Here is a 12,806-nt window from a genome sequence, read left to right on the forward strand (position 1 = left end):
AATTAATTCTACATTTTTCACCAGAATGACACTAATACAATCAACTCTGTACAATAACATATTTTTTTCCGAATTCAAAAGGATCACTTACTCGTATTCCTAATGACCAGTATTCAAACTTCTCCGTCAGAATGAAATTTAGTGATAACAGATAGCCCTCAGTGATAACAGATCTCCCTTAATAGCCAACCCTTGCGTAGCTACCACTAAACTAATTATTTTCGAATATCTTCGCAACCCCATCAATGGTTTCCGAACGGCGTCGTCCGATTCACCGCCGAGGCGCTGTTGACCCCCCGCTAGACGACGCCGTCGATGCTACTTGTACTCGGCGTCGTGTCAAAAGATAAGATTGGGATTCGAGACACCCCTTTACAAAGCGCAAATTGCTGACAATGCCCATTGAAAAGTTTTCGATTCTACTTACATTGCTTATTTTGCTATAAAGTAGAGAGTAGGACACTAAAGGGTAACTGCCAGAAGGAGAATAAAGGGTTTAACAAGTGCCAGTGGTTGGAATTGGCATTTTGGAGGTTTCTTTGGAAAAAATTAGCTATGTGCTAAATGCAATTAGGGAGTGAAATAAACAATTAAGAATTCTAGAGACATTATTACGAATAAAGTTGAATTAAGATAGAGATAAACAGGAAGAAGTATAACTTTCAAGTGTGTAAAATAAATAATTCCTAGCTAAGCGCTTTCGGCTTATAAAGCCATCTTCAGAGCTATGGTCAAAAAGTTCAAAATACCACTATGAAGAGAGATGCATCCCATGTACGATATAAAAATACTTCTATTTCTTATGCAGTTTTTTAATGATGAAAAAAAAAACTTGTCTGTCTGTTGAAAAAATTGCTCAATTTTGCTTTTGGTTTTTGTAGCCGGAAAAGTTAAAAACATCAAATACGAGCATAAAGGACTTCCACACAAAAAATTACATCACAGTTAACGAATATTTGATCATAGTAAGGTCAAGAAACCCTACCATCTGAAGTGTACGGGGTCAGCATGCAGAATGAGCAATTTTTTCAACAGACAGACAAGGTTTTTTTCCATCATTAAAAAAACTGCATGAGAAATAGAAGTGTTTTTATATCGTACATGTGATCCATCTCTCTTCATAGTGGTATTTTGAACCTTTTGACCGTAGCACAGTGTGTCGTTGAGCCTAGCTAGCTGGACAAAAGTCATGTTCAAACCTAAAAGAATTATTATTTGAATATTGTAAAGAATACATCAAAACATCCTATTCTAATATTTATTTGTGTCTAACACATCCACCGTGTGAGTAATAACGTCCAAAAGTAAGTATTTTGATTGTAACAGAATAAATCAGTTGAATTCAGGACATCATTTAAATCGCACGAAATTAACGTTTCCCCTAATTTATAAAGATCAATTGTTGAATATGGATAATACTTATATTGGTAAGTGCTAATTTTTATTAATTTAACAAAACTATCTGATAACCAAACACTATTAAAAAAAGTTTGTATGATGAATGAAGGAAATTTTCTTCGTTTTGAAACTTTTGGAAGGGTGGGAAATACTTGTACCCTTTTGTACCCGGGCTATATTTTTTATATGTCATAGCTACACCTATCCCATTGATAAAAAGGCCTATTATAAACTGCACACGCTTGCACATCATTTTGTTTTTTGAGTAATGGCGTCCAAATGTACGTATTTTTATTGTAATAGAATAAATCAGTTGAATTCCGTAGATCATATAAATCACATGAAATTTAAGTTTTCCTTAATTTATAAATATTAATTGTTGAAGGTGGATAATATTGTAACGAAAGAGTTTCGAATCGGCGCAATAAACAGTCCCCGGCTTGGGAGAATTCCAACCGTCGGAATAACAGTAGCCGTGACGTCACAGAAGCGACGGCGCTGTGAGTGAAGATCTCCAGAATATTCATTAGGCCGAGGGATATGTAGACATTTCGAGAACGGGACCTATTGGCTATTTAAGCGGAGCGCGCTGTTATTAGAGTTTAGTCTTAAGCTAAAGTTTGTAAAGTAAACTTGTATAAATAAATAATAAAGTCGTATATAAATTACGAACCGCTAGTTTTATTGTAATTAGAAGTAATTACACTAATCACGCTACAATATTTATGCTAGTAACTCTAGTAACTGATAATTTTTTCTAATTTAACAAATCTATCTGATAATCAAAGAATATTAAAAAAAGCTTGTATGATGAACGAAGGAAATTTTCTTCGTTTTCAAATTGTGGAAGGGTGGTAATGACTTGTACCTTTTGTATCCGCGTTAAATTTGCAATTTGTCATAGCTGCACCTTTCCCAGTAATAATAAGACTTATTATAACCTGCATACTCGAGCACATCATTTTTTTTTAGAGCACTGTCTTCGGAGGAGGAAATTTTTTGAAGAATGGGTAAAATACTCAACAAAAGGAGAAAAAAATTGTTTTCTATTTGAGTTCCTTTCTACAAAATTTAATTTTAGAGACCTAACAGAGGACTCTGACAGGAAAATCAGAATGAGGATAGCAAATTATGCCTTCAAAATTTCTGATAAATGGGTTGCTGCGGGAAGATCAAAACAGCGTTTTTTGGCAACTAATGAAAGTTGGTTGAATGAGCACATCAAATTTGAAGCTCAATGTACTGTGCCGCGATCGTCCATATTATTTCATGGTTTCGGTAATATAGGAAGACCACGGAAAAATTTTGACGAGGCATCGTTTAAAACAAGAAAACGTATAGTTGACGACCTCGTTGAATCACGCAGTGTGGGGGAGTTGGTAACTGCTTTAGAAGTAGCAGCTCGTGCAGTAGTGAAAAGAAACGTTGTTAATTCAATTAGGAGCGTAAGTGAATGCTCAGTAGGTGCTACATCTTCTAATTATAAAAAATCGAATAGCTTGCAGGATGGTAGGCAATTAAGTGGAGATGAAGCATTAGCCTATTAGATATAGACTCCAAATCTACAACGCATTCATACAAGCAGACTAGGAAGTGTCTACCATAAAATATGCATTAAATATAGAAAATCTTTTAATTTTTTTATTTATTCTCCTGACGAACGCCTCTGATTTAGTCTATGACTAATAAAAATGATTTATTTTATTATCAAATTACTTAACTGGTCGATACAAATGTAAATAAGATGAAAAATAATTTTGTCCACCTAGCTTGTTATAAGCGACACACTGTGCGTAGCTCTGAAGATGGCTTTATAAGCCGAAACCGCTCAGGTAGGAATTATTTAATTTACACACTTCAAAAGTACGCTTCTCCCTATTTACCTGTAGTCATAAGTGTGTACAAAACTATTTCATTCTTTACATTTGAATTAAGATAACCACGTATAGTGGGGAAATGGTCTTATTTATGTTTTGGAGTGGAAATAAATGAGGAAAATATTCTCTGCATCTACAAAGTATAAACTAATTGGAATTGCAAACAAGCTTAAAAAAATATAATGGAAAAACTGAGATTTTGCAAAGTACAATACATCTATGAGCAGATTTCCCCGAAGATGCATACAATTACAAGCCTCAGCTATGCCTATGAATTTTTTTAAGTTGTTAAATTCCAACCCACCAAAAAATAACGAAAAATGAGGTTTTTGGAGGTGGGTGGGGGAAAAGGTTTCGCAAATGTCTAGCAAAGCATGAAGTTCTTTTTTCACTTAATACCACCTGTATTATTTCACTGAAGTACTTCACACACTTGTACTAATACAAAAGTGCCTGGACGTGAATCAAGATATAATATACATGTTTTATTGACTATAATAAAGCATTCGATAAAGTATGACAATAATAATTAATGAATGTCTTGAAATCAAAGAAAATGGACTACAATGACCTCAGAATCATATCGAATTTATATTATAAGCAGCGAGAAATATTACATGTTAACGTACAGCTGTCAGAGGAAATTGAAATTAAACATGGGGTGAGACAGGGACGCATATTATCGCAATTCTTTTTTAAGTCGACTCATAAGAGATCATAAGGATCTTTCGGGTGAAACAGCTGGAATAAAGGAAAATTAAGTCCCCATTAACAATATTAAATTTATGGATGACACTGTCATCTTATCCGAAAATATTGAAGATCTTCAGAGACTCGTTACCAGAATAGCTCAGTATGAAAAAGAATACGGTCTAACAATGAACGTAAACTAAACAAAATTTAAAGTGATTTAAATGATGTTGTAAAGATTTAAAGTTGGAGCTAAGAGTTAGGTTGGGTAGGTCCTAAATTTTCTCGACTTTGTTTTATGGAATGAAAACTTGCACCTTCAATGCACATCAAAGAAAAAGCTGAATAATTCGAGTTTTGGGTGTTTAGAAGAATTCTCAAAATATCGTGGACAGAATACGTCACAAACAAAGAGATTTTGAGAAGGATGAATAAAAAAATGGAAATCTTAAATATCGACAAAACAAGAAAATTTGAATATCTCAAACATATTAACCGTGGAGAGAGATACAGCTTGCTCCAACTGATTATGCAGGGAAACATCCAAGGAAAAGAAGCATAATGAGACGTAATATCATGGCTGCGCAACCTGAGAGAATGGTACGGATGTACATCAAATGAACTTTTCAGAGCAGCCATCACTAAAGTCTGAAAAGCTATGATGATTGCTGATCTCCGTCACGAAGATGGCACTTGAATAAGTAGACGGAGGGGGAGAGGGTGGAGGGCTAAAATGGCAGGTCTTATTTTATAATCACATAGAACGTAAAAAATGAAAAAAATTAAATTCTGGTAGTGAGGTCGAGAGACCAGACGGTAGAAGATCAGTGGGCCGTCCCAGAAAAAGATGGAAGGATGATGTTGAAACCGATCTATCTAGGATTGGGGTACAACAATGGCAAATCGAAGCGCAAGATCGCAGACGATGGAGGGCCATAGTGGATGCGGCGAAGACTCACCCCGAGTTGTAAAGCCAGTCAAGAAGAAGAAGAAGAAGAAGTGAGGGCAATTTGCCTATCTCAACGTTTTATAAAGTTTGAAAAAATTTAATGTGAATGAAGAGTTTGAAAAATACAAGAAAAAAGCGTAATTATTATTTTACGATTCAACTTAAATAATCATTTAAATATATTCTGGTATTACTAAATAAACTCAAATCGTTTTGTTTTATTGCAGGGGAACGCCTGATCCAGTTCGCTTCCGAGAACCTGGTCACCGAAATTTTAATTCATCCAGCAGTCAGCACACTAGCGCAATGCATGCGCAACCTGCTCAGCAGTTTTACTCGACACCGTCACATTATCCACGCTGGATACACCTTTGCCGCCAATGGTTCTTGGGCTCTCCAGGTAAGCGACAACATTGTTTATATTAACAAGATTTCAAACCAGTGCATTATGTAGTAAGTGGTCCGATAAGTTCTTGGCCTCACCGTCCGGGGGCGCTGCTATCGCAACAGAGATCTACTATCGTGTAATACATTCTAATAGACGGCCTATGTCAAAATTTTACCCAAATCGGAATCGAAGTTTTGTTTTGACAGCATGTGGAAGCAGGCGATTTTAGAAAAATGGAAAAAGATCAATGTTGCTTGGTGATTCGATTCTTGTTTTTGGAAAAGAAATCTTACAAGGAAATCAAAGATTGCTTTATGCTGTGTACGGTGACTTTTCTCCTTCAACCATGACCATCAAAAATTAGTTTAATGAGTTTCAACGTGGTCACACGTCGGCTTTTGCAAAGTCCCGCAGATGTGCCCCGAAAAGAGCTACCACAGATGAAAACGGGAAAAAATCCACGATCTTGATCAGATGCGCGAGATATCTGAGACAGTAGGCATCTGAAAAGATTGCGTGGGTTGTATCCTTCGTGAAATTTTGGACATAAGAAAGCTGTAGGTGTGATGAGTATCGCGTTTGCTCACTTCAGACAACAAGCGCAACCATAAGACTACTGCAGAGCAGTGTTTGAGGCAGTTTAAGCGTACTACAAAGGAGATTCTACGTTGTATCATAACCGTTGACGAATCTTGAATCCACTGGTATACACCAGTCGAACGAATAGTGGAAACAGTGGACGTCAACTCGCGAACGTGGTCTTAAGAAGGAAGAAAAGACTGTCCTATCGGCCGGAAAGGCGATGACCACCGTTTTCTGGAATTCACAAGGTTAACCTACATGGACTTTCTAGAAAGGGTGCAGGACGGTAACAGGGCTCTACTATACCAAATAATTGGGTCGATTCCACGCTCAATTGCAAAAAAGGCCCATTTGACGAAGAAAAAAGTGCTCTTCCATCATGTCATCCACTGGATCACACCTTCACCGTTACCATAGCCAAATTAGATAAATTAGGCTACGAACTGCTCTCCCGTCCACCGTATTCTCCAGATTTTGCCCTGTATGACGTATATTTGTTTCCAAACTTTAAAAAGGCATTCCCAGGGCAGAAAGTACCCCGCACAAACCTTATGGAAATTAGGTCCCAGTCGACTTAGTTTCATACTTTGGAAAAATACTCTTTGAAGCATCCTGATAAAAAGTTCTCATGGGTACATCTCGATCGTATGGAGGATTTTCAAGATATAGAGGCACAAACTCGGAAAATTATAAGATTTACCGGGTATTCCAATTCCCTGAGTTACTGGTTATCTGGCAACATGTAGAAGTTTGGATTAAATAAAATTACTAGTAGTCTAGACCTTTACTTTGACCTTGACCTTCTACGGACGTCATCTTCTGGAGTTTCGAGGGTTTTCAGCATTAAATTGATATAAACAGATTACTCATGGTTTTTGGGATCGCTAAACACGAATATGCTAACAGAATTGACCTCCGGAGCATGTTGTGGCCAGGTCCACTGCAAGGGACGTCATCTTCTAGAGTTTCGATGGTTTTCGGCATTTAATTGATGCAAATGAATTACTGAAGGATTTTTTGAGGTCGCTAAACACCAATATGCCACCAGAACCGACTCCCGGAGCACCTGGATTCCAAGGTCAATGAAAGGGGCTCCTGGAGTTTTGAGGGTTTTCGGTACTACATTGATGCAAACGGATTACTCATAGGTTTTTGGAGTTGCTGAACACGAATATCCCATCAGAACAGACATCTGAGTACCTGGTGCCTAAGACAGGTTATATTCTGGAGTTTCGGAGGAGTCAAATGGAGGAATCAAATGGATTACTCTTAGGTTTTTGGGGTTGCTGAACATGCATACACTATCAGATCCGACCCATGAATCACATTGTGCCGTAGGCACAATGTGATCACGTATTCGGGTTCAGCAACCCCAAAAACCTATAACTAATCCAATTGCATTACTGTAGTACCGAAGACCATCGAAACTCCAGGAGTCCCTTTCATTGACCTTGGAAACCAGGTGCTCTGGGAGTCGGCTCTGGTGGCATATTCGTGTTTAGCGACCTCAAAAAACCCTCCAGTAATTCATTTGCATCAATTAAATGCCGAAAACCATCGAAACTCTAGAAGATGACGTCCCCTGCAGTGGTCCTTGCACCACGTGCTCCGGAGGTCAATTCTGATGGCATATTCGTATTTAGCGATCCAAAAACCCATGAGTAATCTGTTTACATCAATTTAATGCCGAAAACCCTTGAAACTCTAGAAGATGACGTCCGTTGAAGGTCAAGGTGAAAGTAAAGGTCGCCATTGGATAGCCAGAAAAAAATCCTAGACTACTAGTACTTTTCTTTGATCGAAACTTCTACATGTTGCCAGACAACCAGTAACTCAGGGAATTGGAATACCCGGTAAATCTTATAATTTTCCGAGCTTGTGGCTCTATATCTCGAAAATCCTCCATACGATCGAGTTGTGCCCATGAGAACTGTTCATCACAATGCTTCAAAGAGTATTTGCCCAAAGTATGAACGAAATCCACTGGGACCTAATTTCCATAAGGTTTGTGCGGGGTACTTTAAGTCGAATGAGGAGTTCATCGCCGCCACGGAAGTCTACTTTACAGACCTCGAGGAAACGTATTTTCCAGACGAGTTAAAGAATTTATGTTTTCCACTTTTCACAAAATTTCTGTTTTCCTTTTGTAGACTTATCGGACCACGCTAGTACCTTAAGTAAAATATGAAAAACAGCAATATCTGTTTTTTTTTTCTAGGATGGCACATTTTCCTACGTAGATTTCTCCGAAGCCTTCCAAGAGCTGGAAGTTCAAAGAGTTGTGCGGGCCTATGAGAACGGCATCAGCATGGACATTCATTGCGCTCCGGAAGGAGACTGGCCCCGATTGCCAAAAGAACCTCACTCCAAAGCATGCAAGGTCCACATCAATCCAACAGACGTTCTGACATCTGGTTCTCCGGCCATTTCTGCTTTCGTGGAGTACCTCTCACCGTTCTTGGTTCCAACTGCTTTAGAAAACTTGCTAGAAAGCTCGGATGTGGTGGGAAATATTAGGTTTTCCAGGCCTACTTTGTACGTTTTTCCTGGGGGACAAGGTATGTTAATTATTTAAGTTTCAACAGTGAAAAGATTCATAAAACTAAATGTCTCAATATGTTGTTACAACACCATGATTTATTGTTTCGACCTGTTTTTCTTTGAATACAATTTAAAGACCTGCTCTTCCATTTCTTCTTTCCAATTAAATATTTGACAAGTAGGTAGCTAAAGTTTATGGTAGGGGAGCAAAGTATGCTAAATGTGCACTCACTCGAGCGCTTTGGGGACCTATTGGGATGTGAATAGTAGGTCTTAAAATAAAAAAAAGTTCAGTAAAGTTTTCCATTTTAGCAGGCGCTTGCCATTTTTTAATTTAATTTTCCATTTCCAACAATCGTTTTTTCCGATTATAACGCCATCTATCCATAATTCGAAAAAATGTTTTGAATAAAAGTTACTTATTTTTACGTAAGGAATCCAAATCTGAAATAAAAAATGAGGGCTCCTATTTACGATTTTAAAGTAACCCCCACCCCACCTCCGTAGGGGGTCGTGTTTGATGCCATTCGATAGATTTTTCAAAAATATTTAATAAGTGTATTTTACAGTTTTTTGATCTGATGTTCATTTCGCGAAATATCGCGGGATTCGTATTTAAAATATTAAATTTACCCCCACCGCTCTCCGTGGGAAGTCATGTTTGGTATCATTCGATAGATTTTTAAAAAATATTGAGCACATATTTTTTAGTTTTTCGATCTGTCATTCATTTCGCGAAATATTCGGTTTTTCCTTGTGAAACTTTGGGACCCACCCATTTCCTTATGCCCGGCTCAAATCGTCAGATTTTTTAAATATACACTCTTTTGCATGTACTTAACTTACCTTATCTTAATCTGACAATTTCGAGTTTTTTTAAGGATAGATTTTTTTTTCGGGCCCCTTAACGAACTCCCCTGTGTTAAGAGCCAATATATGGTAGAGGTACATCTGCAGGGTACCAGGTTTGTCCGCATATGATAATCTGACGCGCTCGAGTAACTGCAAAAATCCCCGCTTGGGCTCTTCTACCATTAGAGACTGAAACGATTCTTCCTGCTCAGCTTTTCCCGTTTCAGATATGGCTGTTACTCTACCTCACCAGTCATCTCTGCCCATCGTGTATTCTTCCCCTAAACCTTTCTCGATCAAATTTCCTGCCACACAGTCCTTTTATCTTCTACTCGGTTTCCCTCTACTTCTCCATCCATTCCCCATTCTCCTACTTCCTACTTCCAACAACTCTATTCTTCGTCCCGGTTTAATCACGTCTAACGTGCCACCTCGGCTCTCTCTTTTATCAAGTCGTTCTTGATCATATACCTACTAGTTTTACCCAGTATCCACCGTAACATTTTCATTTCAGCTATCTGCATCTTCTTTTCCAGAATCTTCTTTATAAGCCACACTTCATCACCGTACACCAACTCAGGTCTCACCACACCCTTGTATATCTTTCCTTTCAACCCATCCCCGATTTTTTGATCACAGAGTACTCTGCTCATTCGCTTCTATTTAAACCAACCAGACTGTATTCTGTGAGCAATTTCTCAATCTAGTGTCCCATTTTTCCTTATATAAGAGCCAAGGTATTTGAATTATTCTACTCGTCCTAATTTATCACCAAGCATTTATTTATTGTCAACCATTTCTGTTAACGACTAATCTTTAGTCCTCTTAAATAGCTCTTATCGAACCCTCAATCTTTTCCTCCAACGTTTCTTGGCTCTTGCTCTACTAACACGATATCATCAGCAAAGAAATTTGACCAAGGCTGCCGTCCTTAATTAAAACGCGGTATCTGCAAAAAATTGAAAATCGAGTTTTTGCTATATGTGGTTTCCTTGTGACCTTATTTATGCTTCTACAATGTCTGACAGCCGTATCATTTTATTTACTACCAAAATAATCAAATTGGAATATGCCATATGTGCTAAATTTCAATAGTTGCTTAATTAAAATGCGGTATCTACAGAGTACTTAACTAAAAAGCGGTATGTGCTAGCGAGTATCATGCACTTGCCGCTTTTTAATTGAGCACAGCGCATTTACCGCGTTTTTATCGAGACTCGTGTTACGACCTCGTATTTTGAACATTTATGACATGTAGGTATTTTGCGTATATAATAAACAATTATAAGCTATTTATTTTTCTTTTTTGGTAACTATTCTTCCTTATAAAAAATCGTATTCGTAAATAAAATGTAGATACGGCTTTATTTCTGATCCAATAATATGTCCGCTGCTCAATTAAAACGTGGTATGACTTTGTATTTACAGCTTTGATAAAAACATGTTTTTTTAAGAATATATTTTTAAATAATGTTCAACTATCATTAGAACATATTTTGCGTTAAAAAGTTGTCAAAACATATAGAGTCCTGAGAAAAAACTTTGAGAGCCAATTTCTCGGTTTTAAGTTGGTTGCACATACCGCGTTTTATTTGAGGACGGCAGAAGGAGCCTCCTTCCTTACCTTCTCTGGCAGTACATCCATAACAAGATTAAAGTGGTAGGGATTCAATGAAAAGCCTTGATGCAAACCAACCGTCACTGGAAAACTTTTACTCAATCTTACTCAGGTGTACGTTGCCTCATACATATACTCCAGGCTGTGGGTGAAAAATAGGTCGATTTCAGGATATAATTCAGGAATTTTTGAAACCTATCAGGTGTTGTAAAGGACGATGCCAGGAATAACTTCTACTAAAATGTAACCAAAAATATTGTGCGCTTTTTTTTCTATTGCGATTTTCATTTGTTAAATTTGCAATTTTTAATGATTTTTAATTTTGCAGCTTAGGATATTGATTTTAGAGAAAAACTTTTTGATAGAAAGTTGTAGTAAATTAAAAAACCTACAATTTGAGCTATGGTAAGTTTAATTTCGTTTATTGGTTATTGCAACACAGCCTGCGAAAAGTCCAAAATGGCCGTTTTTTACAATTGCGTTATTTATTGTACAAATAATTTTTTTATTTTTTAAAGCTTTAAAAGGAAGATCTTTCAATTCCAAACATAAAAAAATTGTAAGGCCGGATTAACGAATTTGTTGCTTAGATATTATAAATTGTTTATCCCAAGAGGTCAAATGTCGAAGGCTATAACTTTTTGAAAAAAAAATCATAGAGAGTTTGTGAAACATCTAATCTCCTTCTAAAGAGTTATATTTTCATATTCTCATGTAAATAAATGCGTAAAACATTTTTAAACTTCTAATTTTTGGGTTTGAAAATAAGGGGGCAAATTTCGTTATAAACATTTAGAGCTGAAGCGGCCCTGTACATCCTATGAGTTTCTAACTTACAGATTATTGTTGCTGAAGACGAAACGAAGATTTATAAAAAAATAAAAATTGTCTACAACGAACTGAAGCCGAGATAATTGTTTCTTTTTTCTTCAATCGTAGTGCCTTTATTTACAACAATTAAGAAACTATTTTAGTCATTGACTAAAGAAAGACTTATATTATCTTAAATTAAAAATAATTATAAAATATAGTTACATTTAATTATTAAAAATTATTTTTAAAATCGGTGCTTTTGCGAGCGTCCGAATTTTGCAAATCGCCCGGCTCGCTTCAAATCCGCGCGCTCGGAAAATTTTTACGTAACTTGTATTAAATTTTGACCGAAAACAATTTAATAATATTACCATTATAATATACAGTCTATTTACCACTGTATTTGTTTTCTTGATAAACTTTTATATGTGAAATCTCATTTCTGAAGAAATAATATTACAAAAATGATACATATACATATATGAAATATATAACTATATTTTTAATTTTTTCATTGTTATATAAATATAATAATAATAATGTGACTTCTTATTATACAATATAAAACTTTTTCTTCTTGTAGTGACTATCCGTTTTGGATGTTGGCGACCATCATAGCAATCTGTACTTGCACACTAAATCGGTACTGCTGCTCTAAAAAGATTTGTAGTTGTTGTGTTGAACGACGTACGTAAATATTCTAGCAAGGTAATCCTTCGCCTTCCTGGTTTTCAGTTTCCAAATGGGGTTTGTCAAATTGCCATGATGTTTGCCAACATCCAAAACGGATAGTCACTACAAGAAGAAAAAGTTTTATATTGTATAATAAGAAGTAACATTATTATTATTATATTTATTATAACAATGCAAATATTAAAAATATAGTTATATGTATCATTTTTGTAATATTATTTCTTCAGAAATCAGATTTCACATATAAAAGTTTATCAAGAAAAAAAACTACAGTGGTAAATACACTGTATATTATAATGGTAATAGTATTAAATTGTTTTCGGTCAAAATTTAATACAAGTTACGTAAAAATTTTCCGAGAGCGCGGATTTGAAGCGAGCCGGGCGATTTGCAAAATTTGGCTGC

At 36.3% G+C, this 12,806-nt stretch overlaps 1 protein-coding gene across 7 annotated transcripts in view; it reads left to right on the top strand.

Moving 5' to 3' along the window:
- Window positions 1–12,806, top strand: part of LOC114326716 (microtubule-associated protein futsch) — an 84,355-nt gene that overhangs the window by 38,829 nt on the left and 32,720 nt on the right. For all 7 annotated transcript variants that reach the window (XM_028275138.2, XM_050651127.1, XM_050651124.1 and 4 more), the window contains exons 2-3: window positions 5,142–5,314; window positions 8,103–8,442. In XM_028275138.2, coding sequence (XP_028130939.2) covers window positions 5,225–5,314; window positions 8,103–8,442 — 430 coding nt within the window. In that variant the 5' untranslated portion in view covers window positions 5,142–5,224. The remainder of the gene's footprint in view (window positions 1–5,141; window positions 5,315–8,102; window positions 8,443–12,806) is intronic.

The sequence above is a fragment of the Diabrotica virgifera genome, chromosome 5 (assembly GCF_917563875.1).
Source record: "Diabrotica virgifera virgifera chromosome 5, PGI_DIABVI_V3a".
Lineage (NCBI taxonomy): Eukaryota > Metazoa > Arthropoda > Insecta > Coleoptera > Chrysomelidae > Diabrotica > Diabrotica virgifera.